General features: G+C 32.9%; 1 protein-coding gene across 2 annotated transcripts; it reads right to left on the minus strand.

The window, feature by feature from the left end:
- Window positions 1-13,480: 13,480 nt before the first annotated feature.
- On the minus strand, window positions 13,481-22,122 carry LOC111896789 (cytochrome P450 90A1). 2 transcript variants are annotated; one of them, XM_023892775.3, is made up of 8 exons: window positions 21,554-22,122; window positions 20,880-21,029; window positions 18,520-18,759; window positions 14,862-14,948; window positions 14,418-14,496; window positions 14,178-14,284; window positions 13,871-13,989; window positions 13,481-13,779 (listed from the first exon to the last, which is right to left on the minus strand). In XM_023892775.3, the coding sequence occupies exons 1-8, from the start codon at window positions 22,079-22,081 to the stop codon at window positions 13,665-13,667; spliced, it is 1,425 nt and encodes a 474-aa protein (XP_023748543.1). In that variant the 5' UTR covers window positions 22,082-22,122; the 3' UTR covers window positions 13,481-13,664. The 2 variants fall into 2 exon arrangements, with proteins under 2 accessions (XP_023748543.1, XP_023748542.1); XM_023892774.3 differs by having other exon boundaries at window positions 18,475-18,759; window positions 21,554-22,121.
- Window positions 22,123-23,262: the final 1,140 nt, after the last annotated feature.

Raw genomic sequence — 23,262 nt, forward strand, 5'->3', positions numbered from 1 at the left:
TCCAATTGGACTATTTGGTGCGAATATTCAGATTTTTGAATGAGTTTTCAGCAAAACCGAATTAAGAATTTGGATTGGTTTTGATTTGTAAAAATACCAAATAAAAATTTATTATTTTATTATTTGTATTTTTTAATACCAATCTTTTGAGTATTTATTAATTTATTAAATTGTATTGTTAAATAGATTATAAACTACTCCGCAATAAAAACCTTAATGTGCACTTTTCGAATGTTTTTTCTCTATAAAATATTAAATTATAATATATATTTTTCTTGATGGTTTTTCATGAATTTTAATTCACAATGAAACTATTTATTTTTGTTTAAAGTTGACTAATATTAAAGTTATATATTTCTAAATATTTGTCTATTTATAACCAAATTGTAAAAACTGATCCAACCAAATTGTAATTTAGTTGGTTCATATCGGATTTAAATTTACTTTGGACTATTCTGATCCATGTTTTGTAACCAAAATCATATATGATTCAGTTGATTGGATCGGATCGAACCAATCCCTCCAAATGAAAACTCCTAATTATTGGAGAAGTATTGGACGTTATATAGTAATTGAATTGTCCAAGTGGGAAACTATTGGAAGAAATGTCCAATGTCATTACCTGTTAATAATATTTCTAATAATAGCAGGGTCATTTTGGGTTGTCCACATGACCCATTTGAGTAATTAGGAATTAGGAGAAAATAAGTTTATTAATTTATTCTTATATAATAAATTAATTTGAAATTAATTAAATAGTCTTAATTACTTAAAGGGATTAAATATTAATTAATTGTAATATTCTAGAATCCCTTAAATGAATGATAAGACAAATTTCAAGATAAGGATAAAGACTATCCTTAAGTTTTGTAGAAGACTATAAATAGGATTATGAGGTTCAAACCCATATGTTCCTTGCTCCTATAAAAATCATCCAGGCCCTTTCCCATATTGGCTTTTACGAAAATTATAACCCCTATCCAAGGATTATAGAATTTTTGAAATGCCCTCTCTCCTAGGGTTTCCCCTCTCACTCTTGGTGTCTTAGGTGTTAAGAAAGAAAGAGGTATTCCTACTGTTGGGTCCGCTCATCCAAGCAATTGTGGTTGTTACAGATCCCAATCATGGAATCGACAAGAAGATCAAGAGGTTAATATTTTTTTTCAAAGTATATTACTATAATATAATAAACATAGATGTATTATGGTGCATGTGTACATAAGGTTTTTATAAAGTCTTCGCTTCCAAACTAGTGTGTATAGACTGTTAGAAAACCTATCATCATAAAGTAACAATTCACTCTTATATTTATTATAACATTTCTAAACACTCTCCTGTGTAAGACATACCAAAATTGGACGTCAGAGCGTAATATTAGGACACACCCTCTAGATTGTGATTATCTCATCACTTTGTTTGTAATCAATAAGTATTAGACAATATGATTAAAGAAAGAAGACTCCAGCCTTATATATGTACCATCTCAAATCTCTCCCTCTAGAACTTGTTTGCATCAAAATGTATAATATGTTTTGGTAAAAGAGGTAAAATTAGTGTTAAATACCCTTTAAAGTGTTGGAAATAATTACACGACTAGCGTATAAATTAGAGTTTTTGTAATAGACAAAATAGATTCAAAATTTATTTCATTTATCCAATTTTTATAAAAATCTTGTCAATGATTCTTTTATAGTGTATTTATTAGAAGTGTATAAATATGAGAAAAGATGGTATATTGAAGAACCTAAAACAATACATAAATGTAAGGTGATCAAACTACAAAACAAAGTACTTAGACTAGTTGACATTCAATGGTTAATTACCGAATGTTGTTGTGAGATGGGATTCAAAAGAAGATTTCAAATCTGAATACCCCTAACTATTCTTGTTAAGGATTTTAGGCACACAATCTCGTTCTTAGGATTCATGGATTATAACACCTATAAATTTGATAGATTGAGATTTTTAATATGTCTAACGTTGAAATTTTCATGCATATTATTATCACTACTAGAAAAACAACCTTTTACGATGCGCAATGTGTGTCTTAAAACGCTCAGACGACGCACAAATGCGTGTCAAGGAAGGACCTGTCATAACAAGAGACGATACGCTTTTGCGCATCGTCTATTTACGAAGCGCATTTATGACACACAATTATGACACACATTTATGATGTGCGTTTACAACACGCATTGCATGTTAAGGAAGGCCCTATCATAAATGAAGATGACACGCATTTGCATGTCGTAACCTTACGATACGCGTTTAGGACACACACTGCGTATCATTAAATCCACTGTCATAAAAGAAGATGACACGCATTTGCGTGTCATAAACTTCAACAACCATTTACGATATACATTTACGACACGTCTTTACAATACTCATTTACGCATAATAAAAAAATATGGAAACAAATATATACCAAAACAATCAATTTCATCCAATAACATCATGTCAAAAAATTGTAATACATTGGTATTAAGGGGATCTGATTGTACATTACTATTAAGAGGTTTTCTCTAACTACATCACATAAGACTACATTTCTATTAAAGAACACCTTCTTGCTGTTATAGAAGCCTCTAAAGAATCCTTGCTCAAGTATAGTTGGCAACATGCTGAGTTGTCCACTGAAATAGTAGGGGTTGTACCATATAATTGTCATCATCAACAAAATCCAAAGATACCAATAGTCAATAGCCACCTACCCATAATTGTATAACTATTCAATAATCAATAATATTAATACTACAATTTAATCTTACAATACAACAGAAATGATGTATGCCATATTTGGCATTGGACCTCAACACTATTGGAATTAACAATTTCACAAGCAGCAACAACATCCCCTTCAGGCCGGCCATGACAGGGCGTGTTGTGTATGCTTCTTTTAGTGGGAAAATTACCCACATGGATGGGGATTCAACATGTTGTCGTTAACAGTGATAGGAATGAATCCAAGCACACAAAGAAGCCTAGATCTATGAGTTGAAATAAAAGTCCATTAAAAAAATTCGGAAACAAACTAGGTTCTAGCTAGATGCAATTTCCAGATAACTAACTGCCTTGTGACCCAAAATGGTAGTTTGGTCTTTTTATATTTTATTTATTGATCTGTTTGTTATGTTTAGATCACCAACAAAAGATTAAGCCCGGTTTCTACAATGTTTCTCTCAGTGTATCGAAAATCCCACACCATAGAATTCATAACCAGCTTTAATTGCTGCTGGAGGAAAATTGTGTAAATTTATTATACCGTGAAATAGTACCACAATATCATCATATAAAAGGAAATGATGATAGACCTCAGGTGACAAAAAGATTAAAGCTTGAACAAAATGAGTGAAAAAACTTTTTATTCTCTAGCATCAGGTTAGTTTCTTGCACATTCACTAAGCACATGATCCATCATCAGGGGCACAAATTACTTTCCAATTTGTGGTTGATCTTCAGCTAGCCTTATCAACAAAGGTCTGTACATTCTGTTCAAATTTTAATCAGACAATAAGCAAGTATTAATTACTTAATTATTTGTTAGAACATTTATTTAAGGTGAGTAACAACATACTTGTAACATTACGCATATCCAAAAAGATTAGAGTTATTTGTGGTAAGAAATATGTTCCAAGTGCAGTGGAAACACTTGTATTTGTGTGCAGAAAACAAAGATTGCATTAACAAAAATAAATAAGAGCAATATTCAGTAGTATAAGAAGAACCTTCCATATGTTAAGCACAGTCCTAATGACATCTTGATCTTTCAATAAATCCATATTTCCATGTGCATATCCTATAATTTCCACCCATTGCTGCCCAAATCGAACTTATCATAAGACAATACGTTAACTAAATCAATGATTTGAACTAACTTGATTGTTGGAAATGTTTGAATGAAAAGAAATAAATATGGGATTCATCTTTGCTGCTTAAGTGTTTGGGTGCTGCTGATTTACTTTATTAATGATCTTCTCATGAATAGCTCTTTTCATCTTCATTACATCTACCCATTGGCTAGAAGGTCCATGAAAATATTATATATGCAAATTGAAATTAATATAACAAAATGCTTTCAAAAAAACTTCAAGTCTCCTAAGATCTAGTTATTTACAACCAATCCTAGTGATCAATGTATGAGATTAAGTGCCTCTTTAAGAGTTGGAAAATTGGGAATTCGGGTCAACACAGTTTCTTGGAAGAGTAAAAGTTCATTCTTTGAGATTAAGTGCCTCTTTAAGACTATCTTTAGGTAAAAAAATGAATTTATGCATATTGTCATACATAAATTTATCCACACACGTCAACAAATTATCAGATAATTACAAAACTTAATAACAGAAAACAAAGAAAGCAGCATATTGCAATTTTAATAATAGGTTTTGAAAGGGTATTTCAGTCATTTATACAAATTAAAAAGGGTTGGAATTAAGTTTCATGAGTTTAAGATAGACAATTGAACTTCATCACTGGTACTATTTTTGAAATTCCAAAAGGATCACAATTCTATAGTGTAGCATCCCAAAAATCATGATAAAAAATTTTCTTTTTAAAGACATTAAATAAGCCATAAGTAGCAAATCATTTCATTCTTAAGCAAAGGTTTATATCAAATTAGAGTACCATCTCAAAACATATTCTTTTTATTAGAGCAAACATCCTAGGCAAAAACTTCTTGGTGTGTGTCATGTGATCATCCTGAGCTCTTCCCTCCGCTACCGGAAGTACCTGAAACCAAAACTGAAAACCATAAGCACGAAGCTTAGTGAGTTTCCCCAACCTAACACATACCACACACGCATAACCACATACACATAACCACATACTGTGCCCCCGCCCGCTGCATCGGGTCGTGCTCGACATCAGGCCCTGTCTGGCATCAGGCCCTGCTCGGTATACAAATTTGTCTTTCTTAGGCCCCGCCTATCTCTGGGTCTCACCCGCTATACACATACAGGTGATCAAATGACACACTAGCACATAATGGAAACATACTCTCTTGTACTTCTGTACTAAGGCCTCGCCTATCTTGGGCCCCGCCCCTGGTCTGCTACTGATGAGTTATGGAACCCCATCCATACTCCTGTTGTTAGTGAGATACGGGCCCCTGCTTACACTCACTTCTCTCCTATCACGGGCCTCACCCCTACTTTGCTAATATTGAGATATGGAACCCCATCCATACTCAGCTAAGGGTGAGATACGGGACCTCGCCCACACTCACCTCCCTACCAAGCACATACAAGTATCACAAAGACAACAAGTATAATCTAACATGCACTTATGAATCTTCCTTGGGCCTCACCCGACATCGGACTCTAGTCTGGAATATACTACCATATAAACGTACTTTGGGCTTACCCCGACATCGGACCTTGGTCCGGATCCTATCGTACCGACACATATAAGAATCACAAAGGGTTCTAGCATACAACATTCATCGGGCCTCACCCGACATCGGATCTTAACCCGGAACATATACAATTAGTTCCTAGGGCTAACCCCCGCGTCTTCCTACAATACATAAACATAATGGGCTGACATTGTGGCCGTAGACCCATGCACACAATGAGGAGATTCACCTCGCACTGTTGAAGACTAGCTAAACACTTCTGACTGTTAACTGGCAACTGTTGAACTGCTGCTCCTTCGACTCTTCGAATTATCAATACCCAAAATAAAACTTAGACCACAATACCCTCAAAAGTCAAACTAGGTCAAACTTGGTTAAACTCAACGGTCAAAGTCAACACTCTGAGTTGACTCAAATCGCCGAGTTGACCCACCAACTCGTCGAGTCCCACAATCCACACGTAACTCTAGACTTCGGTCCTACTCGCCGAGTCTTCCTTGAGCTCGTCGAGTTCACCTTCAAACACGTTAGGACCCTTGTTCAACTGACTCGTCGAGTTCACCTTTGAACTCGTCGAGTCCATCTTCATAAGTTACGGATTTTGCTTTGGACTCGCCGAGTTCATTCCTTGAACTCGTCGAGTACGATGATCTTTAAGTCCATAATGAACCCAACTGGATGAGTCATCTACCAACTCAACACACACCCGCTATCAGAAGGGTTTTGGGCAAAAAAACGGCCTGACTCGCCGAGTCCTAAGAGCAACTCGTCGAGTCCTCCTAAGTCCAATTATGTTCAGACAATTTCAGTCGAACACAAAGCATCCATGACCTAGATCTAACCTTCTAGGTTCGAAATAACACGCAAAGCCTCTGCCTTTACGTCCATGCATGGCCCTTTTTGCTCAAAAGGCCATAACAACCTCTTTAACCTTGCATGGAGAGCTTGAATGGCATAAAGCTTACACCTTTGTGCCTTAACCACCCTAAATACATCCAGATCTGAAAGGATCTTGCTTGGGGACGTCCAAATCCCAAAAGCAACCATTCTTGGACCAAAGTCTTCAAAAAGGGGAAAAGAGTAGATCTAATCAACTAATGATCAAGTTAGAGACTTGATTACTAGAAAATGATGAGATTGAGAAGCTACTTCCGGATCCACAAGCCTTTCCTTGAACCTTCAAGTTTCCTCTTCTTCTTCTTCTTCTTCTTCTTCTTCTTCTTCTTCTTCTTCTTCTTCTTCTTCTTGAATTCAAGAACATACAACACTCTAAAAATAGGCTCATAATCATTAGAGTTTCGAGATCTAGGGTTCTGGTCTTGGAGGCTGGAGGGGAGACCAAGAGGAGGGGAATAAGATCCTTAAATAGGGTACCAAGTCCCGAATTTAGAGTTTTCCAAACCCAGACCAATTCGCCAAGTCAGTCCCCCAACTCGTCAAGTAGGTCACTTAACCCGCGGCCCAACACACGCTCCTACTCGTCGCATCATCCCATCAACTCGACGAGTCGCTTCCTGATTTTGAGGTTTCTCTTTCCTTTCTAGGTTTTCTGATTTCGGGGTGTTACATATAGTCATATACATATTAATTAGTGTGTAATCTTTAAAAATTTGTCAATATAAAAAAGAAAGAATTGAACAAAAAAATAGGAGGAATCTTTATAGTAATAGTGATTGACAAGGGAAAAAAGTCAAACCTGCTTTGAGCGTAGTTGTAGAAACTGTCCATCTATGGAGAGCATAGCGAATCCTTTCCTTAGAGAAGCCAAAGTGGAGCTTATCATACCCAACACATCCATCGAGAGAAAATTAAATGTAGAGGATTATGGATAAGATCTCTCCAAATGCGGTTACCAATGGAAGGAATAACTAAACTTTTTCTCATATATCTGTCTTTGTGCATTACTTTCCTCAGGTGGAGCTACAGATAAAATACCTTTTCATGAGTTCTAGTGCTATTCAACTATAACTGGTAAAATAATGCCACTACAAAATAAAGAGGCTGGATCCATGGAGTTCAATAATTTGACCTAACGTTTGAATGCATTCCCAATTGTTGAGAGTATGGGACTCCATACACCTAAAACACCATGAGGTCTTTGAGCCGGTGCAATTTCCAAGGATAATTTTAGCCAGACTTCTGAAACATCTATTAGATTGTAAAAAAAAGATGGTGTTACCATTTTGTTTGCATAGCCACAACTAACCTAATATTACATGTATTGTTAACAATAAGTCATTATAGAAGATTTATTACTTGACACGGATCTCTGGATCAACTTGTTCCATACTTGATGTTTGGGGGAGACGATTAAGTTGAACATTTTTGAAAAACTCTACCGAAGCCCAGATGATTGGCTCATGAATGTTTATCCTCCAAATTTTGCCAGATACCTACACTAATATTAACAACAAAACTTCATTATGTATCAGAACTACCTTCCATATATATAGGGAAGTTTAAAGACAACAAAGGACTTGCTGATTACCTGTATTTAGACGTATGGGTAGACCTGGATACCATCAGGGGTCTCATTGCATGTTGTAGTTGTCATTTTGAAAACAAGGTGATTCATATCAGAGGCTTCTTCAGGTGCCAAAAGCACATGCATATATGTCAAAGGAAGTTGGTTGTCAAGCTGCAAATGGTCGAGTATCAGCTTGAACCTACTTGTGGTCCCACTATCATAACCAGTTGAATAAGATACAAAAAACCTCTCCAGGTAAAAGTACGCAAGCTCTTTTGGTCTATGGTCCACAAGTGAAATCCAAACGACTCCCAGTTCAACAATGATCTCCAAAGGAGCTGAGGTTTTACAAATAAGGCAGAAGAAATATGGAATAAAATACAAGTAGGCTTCTTGAATTATTTTTCATGTTGATAAATATACAAAGTTATGTGATGTGTATACCTAATAGGGCAATCCCAGTCTCATAACTCTCATTGATTTTTCTTCTTGAAAGAAACCCCCAAATATCTTGCTTTAGTTGTTGTACATTCGAAGACTGGGATACAGTCAGGAACAAGTTATTATTATTAAAGTAGCCTGAAACAGAAACACCGCATAAGCATTTCGTCGAACATTTTAGAGGCAGCAAAAAAAGGAAAAGGAAGTTAGGAGCGAAGCATACCTTTAACTTTCCTCTTCCCCAGCTCCATTCCAACCTTTTCCAAACCAAACTCATATTGCTCCTCCTCATTCATCTTATTCATCGCCTCCTCCAACCACCATCCTTCACCGCCTCCTCCGATTTTCATGGACCCGATCCGCTACTCCAGCTTCTAAGTGGAGCCCTCAAGTCGATCAAACCACTTGGTGGTCTCGAATCTCAAGTGATGCACGTCAGCGAGGACTTGATCCCAAAGAGGGCTCTGTAAGAACCTCGATATCTTCTTCTCGACCTTCTCCATCTTCTGCGACAACTATAGGTTCTTGTAGACGTTCCAACGGATGGAGACGAGGAATTTTCCAGTGAGTTCGAGGTCGTCACGGAGAGCTCTGGAGAGAGTATCGAGCTGCATCTGACGTGTTGGGGTTAACTCCACGCTGGAGTACTTGATCTGAGATATGAGCTTGGTTGCGTTATTCCTTAAGGATAAACAAAAGGGATTCAGTAGTGGTGGAGGCAGATTAGGGCTTGTAGAGAAAAGGAGAAGGAGAGTGTGAAGGTTGTCGGCTGGTGGAGAGGATAAATTATATGGTGAAATTCAAGCAGGGTTTGACATAAACAAAATGGAAAGCACACGAAGAAGAAGGATGAGAACACATGAAAGAGAAGGAGAAGGAGGAGACACAACAGGCGGGGTTTTAATTTTTTGGGGATTTCATTTCCCCTCGTATCTACTAAACGCGCGTTCATTAAAATTATAAAGTGACACTTATAGAGGACGCGCATTTAAGATACAACGTCCTCCGTGTTTTTAATTTTTTTTTCTTATGATACTAATTTAAGGGCAAACAATAATGCGTGACCTAAATCCTTAAATATTTTGAAGAGATGACATATTTTTAATGTCACTCTCTTTTGCGTAACATAAATTAATGAGTGTCGTGGTTTGCGCGTCGTAAAAGGGTCTTTTTTTGTAATGTATGTTGTTATGGTTCATGTAAGTATTTTTAATAAAATATTAGATATAGAATGATTAAGTGCTTAAAGTTCCGATGCTTACGTGTAACATCCCAAAAATCCAAGGTAAAACATTTATTTTTGAATCAACCAAAAGCATTAGTTCAATTATTCCAAAAGATAATCAGAGTATAATGTATTCTTAAAACATCATAGTAAAGTCATAAAATTGTAATTACAAAGCTTAGTGATTTCTCTAAAATACCACATACCATACATACTATCATGGGTCTATTTCAACTCCAAGTGAATGTTATGGGCCACATCATAGTCTTACATCCTGCCATGGGCCAAATCATGGTCTTTTATAAAATTGCTAAGGCTAGATCTCGGTCTTACATACAAGTGCAAGGGGCCAGATCCTGGTCTTTCACTGAGTCTCCCCCCCCCCCCCCCTTATAAAAAGGGCAGGACTTAAACGATGATGAGACATCCATTTATTCAACTATGCCCACAATATAGGTCTCGCCCTCGACAGTAATCATAACTTCCTCATGGATCTATTTCAAGTTAGTATACCAACTTTACCCATTGAGAGATCTCGCTTATTCTGGATGCTATCAAATGGATTGATAACTTTCCCAAATCTACTCACTATCAAGGAAAAATTATATTCATCCTAGAGTTTCAAAGGCAAGCCTAAGATTTTAAGCCACACCGTTCGCTCATATTGAAGTTACACCTGCTCCCCATGTATTAACCATTTAAACCAATATCTTCGTCTTTCTTTATCTTCCAGGAATTCCTTTGCATCCATGAATGACTGAAGTGCAGGGAAATGTTGAGACCACTAAGATATTTCATACCTTCTCTCAGGAGAAAAAATGTTGGTAAGTTTCCGAGGTGGTCTAAGTTGTGGGCCTCACCGATAAGGACGCTCTTTCGTAACCATTCCTTCATATGTGTTTTTCGGTTGAGAGCAGTTTAAGCGATGCGAGACTTGGGAATTGGATCGCCTGAACCCGCAACAACATGGGAAAAGGATCTTCGATCCTTGAGCCCATTAAGGGGAGGCAAATTGAGGAGCCACGTTTTGCCGATGGAGGATGGGTTTGGGTTGATGTATCGTCTTCCTCGCATGCTTTGCAAGGTTCACGAACCTGGTCACAAGACATGATGTCAATTTTTGACTTTTCTAAATCTTTCTCATCCATTACTCCTTTGAACCTTATGAACTCATAGTTTTTCCGTAGTAATCTTTTTTTTTTCCAACTATGTAAACTCTAACACCCGAATTTTCAAAAAGAATTTTTCATTTAAAATAGTTTATCTCTTTAACACTTTTCATAAAAATCTCCTTTTTGTTTTAATTACAATACATGACTCTTTTGTTCAATCAATTAATAAACCAGGATTCTCAAAACAAACTCTTCCTCTGGTGTGTACAATCGAGCCGGTGCCGTCCCGTGATCCTAAGAAAACCTGAAACAGATAGCACAAAACACTATAAGCATGAAGCTTAGTGAGTTCCCCAAAATACCACACATATCAAATACTAGCCACTCGAGGCTATAACTCTGCGGGCCCTTGGGCCCTAACTCTATGGACCCTCTGGTCCTATCTCTGTGAACCTTCCGGTTCTAACTCTGATATACTCTGATATACACACGGTATAAATCATATAGAAATAATGCAGTGCAACACATCACATAGATAGCATACAATAACTATGTCACATAACTCTAATTACCTACTGAAGGTAAAGTATAGTGAGAAGACTCACCTCAGATATCTCGGTAAATCTCTGACTCGGTAGAAATATGGTCTAGCCTCCGCCTGATCACATAAGGTAAATACTCTCATAAATATAACTCTCGAGACTAGACTCAACTCTCTATTGGCATCCTCAAAAGGGCAAAAGACCATTTTACCCCTTTCTTGGCTCAACGGCTCTATTGTTGACCAAACCCTAAAAGTCAACAAAAGTCAACGGTCAAACTTTGACCCGACTCGTCGAGTGCACTTGGGCGACTCGGCGAGTCTACACGTGTCCACTATCTCTCTAGACTCTCTTGGCACGTCGAGTATTTCCCTTGCTCGAAGCCTGGCATGAATCGTGGGGCCACCCCGACTCAACTCGCCGAGTCTCAAGAACAACTCGGCGAGTTCTGCCTTGAACTCCAGTCCCCTAATCCCCCTCTGACTCACTGAGTTATTTCCCCAACTCGGAAAGTCTACTCACTGAGTGATTTACGGGAAACCCTAACCCTACTCGCCGAGTTGTTCTTCAGACTCGGCGAGTTCATGCCATGCACAAACTCCTTTGACCTCCTGAGGTCAGATTTGTTACTTAAATCCATAGATCTGACCTTCCCAAGCATGATAATCACGTAAAGTTCAGACCTTGACACTCATATAATATCTAGATGGTCTCACTTGGTGATTTAGCCCCAAAAATAACATCCTAAGCTCATGGCTCCCAAAATAACTCATAAAGCTCCAAGGGTTATGGTCTCTGGACCTCTTTGAGTCCATATCCAAAGCATAAACTCGAGAAGGGACCAATTGCTCCACATATCCATCCTCTAAAGGGGTTAGAAAACCCTAACTCTAAGAATCAACACCAAATCTGAAGAAGGTCCAAATAAATACCTCAAGATGAAGTCCATGAACTCTGAAGTCACCAGAATCGCACCTCCTTCAGCCTCCTCTTGCCTTGGTCACCTCCTTTTGCAATTACACCAACAAAATGATCAAGAATGGTCTCTCCTTCCTCACAAACGCTCTAGATCTCTTAGGGTTTCTCTCTGGGGTTTGGTAGCCGCAAATGACGGCCCTAAGGGCCTTTAAATAGGTCCTAAACCCAGGGAATTAGGGTTTCATTAAACAGAGTGGACTCGCCGAGTCCACTCATGAACTCACCGAGTCCAGCTGTGAACCCGGATAAGAATCTACGATCATACTCGGCGAGTCTAACACCAACTCGCTGAGTCCCCTCCCAACCTCCAAAAATAAAGGAATAAAATAATATACCTGGGAATTCGGGTGTTACATAAACATCTAACACATGCCTGAAACTGGTAAATGGTTTTCGTATCTCATCCTTCTGTATCCCATCTAGGAATCCAGATACAGAGAAATTGATTATCGTATTATTGTAGTTGTGACTAACATTCATCGGTTTTCTTTGTCGAAGAATGCAACACTGGTTATTGATATGTCACATGGGGAATCATATAATGTAATCAACAAATGGTGTTAATAAAGAAGCTAATTTGATTGCCAATCACATTCCGACGATTAATGCTTCGTTTCAGATTTGTTGTATAATGTTTTGAAGTCAAATCATAATTTATATGTTACTTCTTCTTTATTGGGCTAGTGAGTAATGGGCCGCTCCTCGAGCCTTCCATTTTGGACGATCTAGCTATAAATAACGTATGTTTTCCTTCTTTCCTTGATATACCATTTTCTTATGGATGTTGTCCGGATTTTGCTGCAATTTTTGGTTGAGTTGTCTTTTGTGAAAGTTCGTTTAGCCAAGTTGTTTCTACAATAAAATCGGCTAAGTCTCGCCCTTTAATGTTGGTCCTTGGGTGGTATTCTATTTCGTGTGCTCCTATCTCGATTTCCTATTCATACAAACTTCTTAGGTTTTAGAAGTATTTGCCTTATTGGTTCGTTGGCAAGCACTTGTATTGGGTATGCTTCAAAATATCTCCTTAGCCTTCATGAACTAGTGATAGCTAGTGCTAACTTTTCAATGTTAGTGTATCTGACTTCAACTCCTTGTAATGTTCCACCGACAAAGTATATTGGGATTCTGTGGGAATCGCTATTCGCTACTAGGACTCACAAATTTTCTTCATTGATTGCGAATAGGTATATTATTAATGTTTCTCCAAGTGTTGGTGTGGTTAGGATAGATAGTGTGGCTAATGGTTCCTTTAAATTTTGGCGTGCTTATTCGGCTTCTAGGTTTCATTTGAAGTCTTTTTTCGATACAAATGTACTTTATATTAATATTTTGGTATTTCAAATAACACATATGAGACGGTTTTAAAAAAAAGGTGGGTTTAATAGGCACAAAATTAATATACTTGGTTTTCTCACAATTGACCTACACTAGGTTGTATTTTTTCCGACATTTGCCCTAACAAACTTTGAACTTATAATATTCTAAACTTACATGCTAAAGTTTTTGTTACATATCAAAACTATACCACACTCCTTTCCTTTCTTTATTCTATACATTGCTTTGCTATACTACTACGATTTTGCACGATGATAGGATATCGCTTTTGAGTCCTTGTTGTAGGAAAAAACACCAATTTATCTTCTTCTGCGGGTTTCCAACTTTAAAACAGTATAATCAATCTTAAGTTAGACCATAAGAAAAGTTTTGTAATGAAAAAGAACATGAATATGAAAAGTATAAATTTGTTACCTAAAACGAGTAACAAGATGATGAAGAAAAACTGAGAGTGACACTCTCGCTAGCTCATAACCCGGACATCTCCTCGGCCCTCCCCCAAATGGCATGAAATTTGTTGGGTCTGACGTTTTCTATACGTATTCAGTCATTACATAATATAAGTAACTACCAATATGATGCAATGTAATATTGTCGATTCTAAATAGTGAAATTTGACAAATGAATTACTTAATGTCACTGAATTAGTAGTTTGTGATATAACTGTTATAATAAATATTTTTTGAAAAATCAAAAGGGGAGAGGAGATGATTATACAGACCTCCCATCTCCAAGGATCAAAAACACGAGCATCTTTGAAATTGTCTTGACCAAGATGAACAGCCCGAAGGGAAGTGAATACTTTTGATCCTCTTGGAATTGTATAACCTACGTAACATGGAGATTCACAGATTTAATACGTAGTCATACGTTTGAATTTAATTTTATTAAAAATAGCTTAACTTATATATGAATAGATCATATATCAACAAATATGCATGTACTATATATACCCCTATACCTTTAATATCAACGTCTTTCATTGCTCTCCTGAATACGCCACTAATTATGTTAGAGACTCTTAACGTTTCATTTATGACCTGAAAAAAAAAAGGTATGTTATCAAAATAGGCATATAACATGTAAGTAAATTATAAATTTGATCCTTTTTCTTTACAAAAATTCGTAAGTTCAGTCTAAGTTTTATAATTGTCAAAATATTGTCCTTATGTTTGTATTTCGTTGCGAATATGATCCCTTACTTGTATAAAATGACTTCAAATTTGGACTAAACTTTAGATTGTTTAGAACAAAGGGACAATATCCGCAATGAAATGTACATGTAAGGATGGCATTGAGATAAATTTTAAAATTTGGAAGATTTGCAATATTGAATAAAGCATAGGGACAAAATTGTAATTTATTGGTAACATTATTTTAAAATGTTTTGCAAGTTTGTTCTTACGCATTGTGTGAATGGCATGGATTTGTAGTCTTCCCATTCGAGAGGCGCTGATGCAGCTTTTCTTGCCCTAATTTCGTCGTGTTCATCCTATAAAAGATTAAAGAATACATTAATTAAAAGAGGATTATATGTTTTTTAACTATATTTGATACTTATAAAGGTAAAAAATAAAAAAATTTATAATTCTGGTAAACTTAGATTAAATTATATCTATGTGTCACTTTGTGGTTTTTTCTACCTATCTTTTGCCACTTCTTTGTATGCATTATGCCATCGGTTAATTTATGATAAACTTAGATTAAATTATATTCATGTTTCATTTTATAGTTTTTTTTTTCATTTTATTAAATTTCATATAATATTTAAATATAATAAATATAATAATAAATGTATGCACAATTCATTAATATAACTTTTCTTGTAATTTATAAATTTTATAAATTGAATCCAATTATTTTAATTGTTTGTTTATTTGATACTTATAAAAATAAAAAATAAGAAAATATATAATTGTTCCTAAGAAACATTATCACATGTACAATTTTATTGCAAAACTACAATAAATGTTATAACTTGTTGTAACTTATAAGTAATAATTTTCTCATATCTTCAAGTGCTTTTACTGTTTTACACTATAATATACAAGTCATTAAATCATAATTATACTATTAATGCGTCTAATATTTTAGCTCTAATATTAATGCGTCTAATACTTTAGGTCAAATAAATAAAGTAAAATTTTGATGTAAACATAAAACGAATCAAATATTTCGAAAGTAGCTAAAGCCTAAAAATGTATTTTTATCAATGATACAATATCATAAATTGATTTTTATAAAAATATTAAATTATCACTATATAGTAAACAATTATAATAAGAATTTTTAACATACTAATCACCTATCAAAAAATTAAATAGATAGTATTTTAGATTTTCGACAGATCATTCCCAAAATTATTCGTTCACTTTACCAACCTTTTTATCTGCCACTTCTAGTCTCCATAGTCATTGCAAAATCTTTACTCCAACAATGAACGCATTATCAAAATTTTATGGCATTTGACCAGAGTCAAAAGAACCTTTTAGTCGTTTTAACACTAGGCAAATACCACAATTTCGCTATGTTTTTTTACTCAAAAAATGTACTAGTTTATTAAATTAGTCGATACATTTTTTTTTAAATTGCCAAACAGTGAATAAAATAATCTTCTTTCATAATTTATATCTATATCTATTAGAATGCTAATATCACTGTTAATTATATAATTAATTAGATACAAATGTTCTTTTACACCAATCCAAAACATATGTTGTACAATTTATATACGGAACAGTTCTCTATAGTATACCATGAGAATTAAAATTAATACAGCACATAAAAAAATAAAGAAAACAGTGAATTTGATAAAATGCTAACAACAATGTTGAAAATAATATATTCCTTTTGTGGTATTATTAATATTTTATTCAATAAAGAGTTAATGTTGAAATAGGTCAAATGTAGAGCTAAAGTGGAACGTCGTCCGATGCAAAGAATGATAAATGTCACATAGAGTTCCGAGCCACACGATGTCCAATATCATACTTTTTGTCCAAGGCGTAGGTGCATCAGATCACAGAATCAATGGATCAAAAAGCTACCCCTATGAAACTACATACGGATTGACTTTGAATTCATGTTTCCTTTGTCTTACATATGCTTTTTGACTTATAAGTTCTAGCAAGCTAATCAAAATGGAAAAATTTTAATGAAATTTGATTATATTGATTGATTGTAGCTAAAAATTGTTGTTAGTTGGACGAGAAGATGAAGGATGTAGAAGAACCAATCCATCAAAACCATATCTCGATCCTTTGGAAATTACTTAAAATGTAAGAAACATCTATAGAAAAGTCTTAAATTTTTGAGAAAAAATTCAATAAAGTTCAAAAAGTTTTTTTTTAACAAAAAAGTCATAATTATTTAACATTTTGTTCAAAATAAAGATTTTTTTTAGAGTAAATTACTGAAATCGTCCCTATAGTTTGGTCAAAATTGCACGTTTGGTCCTTAATTATTTTTTGCACTTGGATTGTCCCTATTGTTTGATTTTGTTGCGTTTTTCATCTCTATGGTTTGATTTTGTTTCATTTTTCGTCCCTTACATACATAAAGTTAGGGACCAAACATGCAATTTTTACCAAACCATAGGGACGAAAAACGCAACAAAATCAAACCACAGGGACAATCCGAGTGCAAAAAAAAGTTAAGGACCAAACGTGCAATTTTGACCAAACTACAGGGACGATTTTAGTAATTTACTCTTTTTTATATTTGACAAACAAAACAAATGATAGATTATATGATTTTCTTAAAATAATAAAACTTTTCTATTCAAAATTCTTTTAAGACTTTATTGAAACTTTTTCAAAAAATTTAAGACTTTTCTATAGATTTTTCAAAACGTAAATGACAAATAGATCATTTTCCGATATGTTCTCCATTTTGGGGGATACAAATAGAGAAATGTAAGTTGAAATGTCGAAACGATATCATTTACATGCAAAACCATCACTTTGTAGTGCCCATTGTAGTGAACTTATTTGAGAAATTTTATTAACTTTTGATTATCTTAATTTTGTAAAATAATTAAAAAATATATGTACATACCAATTAATTAATTTCTTTTGATTTGGGAAGTAGCTCATTCATTACTAGTATATCTTTTGGTTTGTTCAATTACTAGGTATGAGACCTATATATTATATAAATTTATCTAAAAGAAAAAATAAATATAAAATTTTAAACATTTAAAAGGTTTGAATTTATAAAAAAAATAAGAAAATATTGAATTATAAAAGTTAAAATGTTTTTTTTAATCTTTTTTAAATTTAAACAAATAGTTTAGATAAATATATAAAAAAATTAATGAATCTTTAATTTAGTAATTTTGAAATTAGAAGAAAAATCCATTAATGAATTTGATATGCATTTATTATTGCATTTAAATAGTATCTTAATTTAATAAAATGAAAAAGAACCATAAAATGACATGTGAAATAAAAATTAATTTAAAATAACAACAAAATTACATGTGACAAAATAAAGGAAAAATATGACATGTGAAAAAAAGATCTTTATTTATTATGGAGGATAAAGAAATTAGCTACATTGCATTCCTTTGCACCATTTTTTTCCACTTATTTGTATCAAAATAAGTTTCATATGTGCCTCATAAATTTATGTCCGAATGTTACTACTTCTCTTTATGTAATTTATGATGCACTTGATTTAATTTACAAGACCCCCCCCCCCCCCCCCCCCCCCCCCCCCCTTATAAATCTTCTTCTTCATATTATTATTATTATTATTATTATTTGTCATGAAATACATGGTTGAGAATTAAGATAAGATATCTACCATGGAAAGGGAATTTATTGAGTGAATAATGAGGTCCACTTTCTTTCTTTACTTTTGAGAAAGTTAAATATTTACCGGAATATTAAACATACGATACGATTGTTTGTTCTTAAAATCAATGTCGTTAAAAGTTGTTGTTTAATTGGATCATTTTCTTATTATAAAAATAAATAAATAAATAAATAAATAAATAAAAAAAAAAAAAAACGAACCGTGAGTTGAGCAAGAGCCAACGGTGTGTCGGTTATAAACTTAACTGCAAGAGTCATAGTGGTCGATGTGGTGTCGTAGCCTGCCACCAACAGAGACACCAAGAAATCTACAATTTCATCATCGGTGAAACCACCACCACCACCATCACCACCACCACCACCACTACCACCGCCATTACTATCGAACAATGCCGCCAACATGTCGTTCTTCTTTAACCCCTTTTCGCTTTCCTTTCGCCTCTCCCTCACCACCAAACTTAGTGCCTCCGCCACCCTTTTCCTTGCCTTTGGTAACATGAAAATTAATATCCACATCTTGAATATCAGAATGATACAGTATCCAGTTTTATAATAAAGAAATATTTAAATGATGTTATAAAACAAGTGTTTTAAAATTGATGACCCATACATAAACATTTGTTTCATTTAATCCAAAAGGTAAATTTGTTTCTCCAAATATATATTATAATATATAATATATATTTGGAGAAAGTTATTTATTGAATCATGTATTTGAAAATTTATAGTTTTATCAAGTACACATCACATTAGTTCAGTCATACTGTTTTTTTAATATCCTTTAATCGTATTACCAAACAAACTATTAACCTTTGAGAAAACATTAGTCAAAACAATAATATGACAAAGAAAGTGTCAACTATTTCAAACGTTAGCGTGCGTCTCTACTCCATTATTTATAGTTTATCAAATAAGAGAATATCCCGAATCCTGCGTCCGTCCCTGTTAATTCCGATATATTATAATTTTTTTATAAATAAAATTCTAAAATTTTCTTTCTTTTCTAAAATATAACTTTGTAACTTTTTTTTTTTATAGAATTTTACAATTGTTTTATAAACTGTATTGATTGAAAACTATAACCAAACTAAATTATTTGTAGAGTTATTTTAGAATTAATAATTATCTTAACAAAACATTTTATTAAATAAAAAAATATATTCATATATTAAAATAATTCTTACTTGTACATCTTTAAAAATATGAAACTTATAGTTATAACTTATAAGTTTAAATATGCCATTTATTTTTAAATTATCAAAATTTTAAAATTTTAAAATAAGTTTTAAATATAAAGAAATTAAATATTTTCCTATTTATTCTTCCTATTTATCTTTCTATCATTTTTAGACGACAATGGTTACAATCTTAAATATATAATTATAAATAACGTCATGACTGTTAAATTACCGAATTAAAAAAAAAATCTAGCCAAATATGATGCAAATAAATAGTAAAATACAGACTATAATATTTCACTATTCACCAACACCCTAAATAACATAAACAGAGATTAAATAATATTTCACTGTACGGACCCCCTATGTGTGTGTGGGGTTCATTATATGAGTGTTATAATGATATATTTAAAATCATCCAATATTAACAATGATGTGAGACTGGCATCTTGTTTGCAAATTAGCTGTAAACTAGTTTTTAGTTTAGTTATGTAGTTAGTTCTTAGTTAAAAAATTAGTTGATAGTTTATAGTAAAAAGCATAAACAAGATTACAGATATAAAATATATAAATATGCATTTAGATATAAAACTAGAAAATAAAATTAGTTATAGTTAAAAAACTATTTGGAATATTTTTTAAAAAGCTTTATAAGCTTCTCAAACACTATTTTAAAATAGCTTATTAAAAATTAATTTAGTAGCTAGTTTATAAGTTACGATAAACATTTTTTTTATTTGACAAACAATAAATTATAATAAAATAACTTATTTTTGCCAAAGAGGGATACAAGAGACCACATTGGATGTAAATATCGAGTTTTAGTATTGGTTGTAGATGCTATTATAAATCATTGGTTAAATACTGAAATGAAATTTGATGAAAATAGTTAAATAGAATTTTTTTTTCTCAGTATTTAAAAGAAGTTTATAATACAACTAGGTGTGAGCCCTATGTATTACATGGGTGTATTTAAAACAATTATATATATATATATATATATATATATATATATATATATATATATATATATATATATATATATATATATATATATATATATATATGAGAAATTTGAATTTATAAGAAAAATGAAAAAAATATTGAATTACTAAAATTAAAGTGTTTTTTTTTCTCTTTTAAATTTAAACAAATCATTTAGATAAAATAATCAAAGCAAATTAATGAGATTTTAATTTAAAATTTTGAAATTATAATGAAAGTCAATTAATGAAATTGATAAGCATTTATTATTAAATTTAAATACCATATGGAATTTAATAAAATAGGAAAACCACAAAATTACATATGGAATAAAAATTAATTTAAAATAACCACAAAATGACATCTGGCAAAACGAATAAGCATGTGACAAATGACAAAAAAAAACCTTTATTTATTAGAGAAGATTGTTCTCTCCATTTGTACCTTTATAGCACGTCGATAAGTGATGGAGAAAATTGGACTGGGAATACAAAAGAAGCCTTCAATAACTCGCATGTATATCTTCCTTAACTTCTCCGTCCACTCACATGGATCGATACTCAATAATTGCTTCATTGTTAACTCGAATGTTATCTGAACAATTTATAAGTTAGTAACTCAACAAACATTAAGTAAAAGTATAGAAATTAATTTGATCACATTTTATAAATCATTATAACATTATTATTCTTGTATCGAATAATTCATCCAAATCAAATCTAGGAATAATGATGCCCATCATAACACATGGAACAGAATAAATAGAGAAGCTTCCAAGCATAATTCACTCACTACACATGCACATGATGTTATTATTCATTCTCATCGAAAATTATATATATATTTAGTTATTTACCCATACATTATCTTAAAATACAATTTTTAAGCAAAGTTAAAAAATAAAACCATGTGAGTCCTTCATCCCGATTGACCAATAGTCCACCATGCAACCATTAATGCATGAAGTACAACTCAAAAGGCTGCCATATTATTTTCATTTTCAATGAATTTAATAAACTAAAGAGAACAAAATTAAACTCACTAGGTCAAACTCAAATCAAAGTAAATTTATGCAACAACATAAAGAGATAGTAACTTAGTAAGTAGTCGTGTTGTACCTTCTTGGCTTCCTCCATGAGTAGAATCCGACCGGTCCAAGAATCCAAGTTCAACCGGACCAACCGGTCTATATCAACCAACAAATGGTCTTTAATAATGGTGGAGTTAGCAAAACTCATGGTCAAAGAATGCATTTTTCTATGAAGGCAGCCTCTCATCAGCAACAAAGAATGTCTCCCAACCAAGTTGGATATCGAACCGGGGTAACTTGACTCGAACAACCGTCCTTCATTCTGTAAAATGAACCGGTTTGTGTCCGGGTCGGTGGAAAACACGGTTCGCTCGCCGAACACGTGTGTCGTGAATAGTGTTCCATATCTTGCTACCCGTGAATCGATAAAGGGTTCTGGGTTTTCGGTTTTGTAAGCTGATATTAACTGAAGTGTCTCTCCGATAAATGGTAGACCGACGTTTCCCGGCGGTGGACGTAATTTCCGTCGGCTGGCGGTGGAGGTGGGTCGAAACAGGAGGAATGTTATGGTTGAGAGAGAGACTGTGAACAGCAGAGAGAGAAAGAAGTAGTCCATGGTTAATTCAGAGTTTTTGGAGTCTGGTTTTTGGGTTATATGGGTATTTATTTTTATTTTATTTTCTCTTTTGACAACACACGATAAAGAACCAACCTTGTTTTCTTAGGGACTTTTTAGGAAAATATATTATCCCAAAATATTTTAAGTGATTTTCTTGTTTTTTTTTAAAGAATCTATATAAGGAACATTAATTATAAAAGTATTAACAAAACTAAATACGAAATATAAGTATATAAAATATTATATATAATTAATGTATTTCATATTTTTCGACGAGAAATATTTTTTATAATAAATTTATTTAATATTTAATTATGATAATATTTTTAATAATTAATATTTCTTATACGTACTTTAATATTAACACATGTTTGAAAATCTTGTCTTTTAATTAAGTTTATAATTCTTAAAATTGTTTTTATCCATTTTAGAAAATTTATTATCGTATAATGCTAATTAAGTATAATCATTAAATTTGAATATATATCATAAAAAGCATACATATATATAGAGGTTGTTGTGTTCTAACTATCTATTATGTGCATGTAAGATTGATTGTGAACCAATCATTTTAGTTAAAAAAAAAATTAATGCATATTACATGTTGAAGATATAATGAGTATTAATTAAATCTTCAACATTTAATATGTATTAATTACTTTCTTAAAATAACTAAAATGATTGATCCATAATCAATCTTACATGCATTATGCATACAATAGATAGTAGAAACATTTGAACATATATATATATATATATATATATATATATATATATATATATATATATATATATATATAGGGGTCATGTGAAAAAGCAAATAATTTGCGATAACACGAAAACAAGCAAACCCTATGAGATTCTGTCTCACCTCAACCTTATATTTTGGGGAATTCATCCAAACTTTAAACTACATGATGATAATCGATGATACATGAGAAATTGTTTCATATTAGCAAAGCATGTGTTTTGACATTTTTATTATGAAAACTTGAATTTAAAAATGGTTAAGGACGTGAAAAAAAAGAGATAAATGGTTGTTAAAACCACCTCTAAATATATATTACCATAACAACATCCAATGCAAACTTATTATATTTAATTTATTGCTAATACATTTAATTTCTAAAGTACATGTGTTTAATTTTTATAAGATAAAATTAGTTTTTGCATTTTCG

Source organism: Lactuca sativa, chromosome 9 (assembly GCF_002870075.4).
Source record: "Lactuca sativa cultivar Salinas chromosome 9, Lsat_Salinas_v11, whole genome shotgun sequence".
NCBI classification, from domain to species: Eukaryota; Viridiplantae; Streptophyta; class Magnoliopsida; order Asterales; family Asteraceae; genus Lactuca; species Lactuca sativa.

Excerpts from the sequence above, each read along its gene's own strand:
- LOC111896789 (XM_023892774.3), bottom strand. The coding sequence starts at position 22,081 with ATGGACTACTTCTTTCTCTCTCTGCTGTTCACAGTCTCTCTCTCAACC. Across the intron at positions 21,030-21,553 it reads TCATGGAGGAAGCCAAGAAG|ATAACATTCGAGTTAACAAT; the intron begins GTACAACACGAC and ends TAAATTGTTCAG. Across the intron at positions 13,990-14,177 it reads TTGATCCTTGGAGATGGGAG|AAAACGTCAGACCCAACAAA; the intron begins GTCTGTATAATC and ends GAATACGTATAG.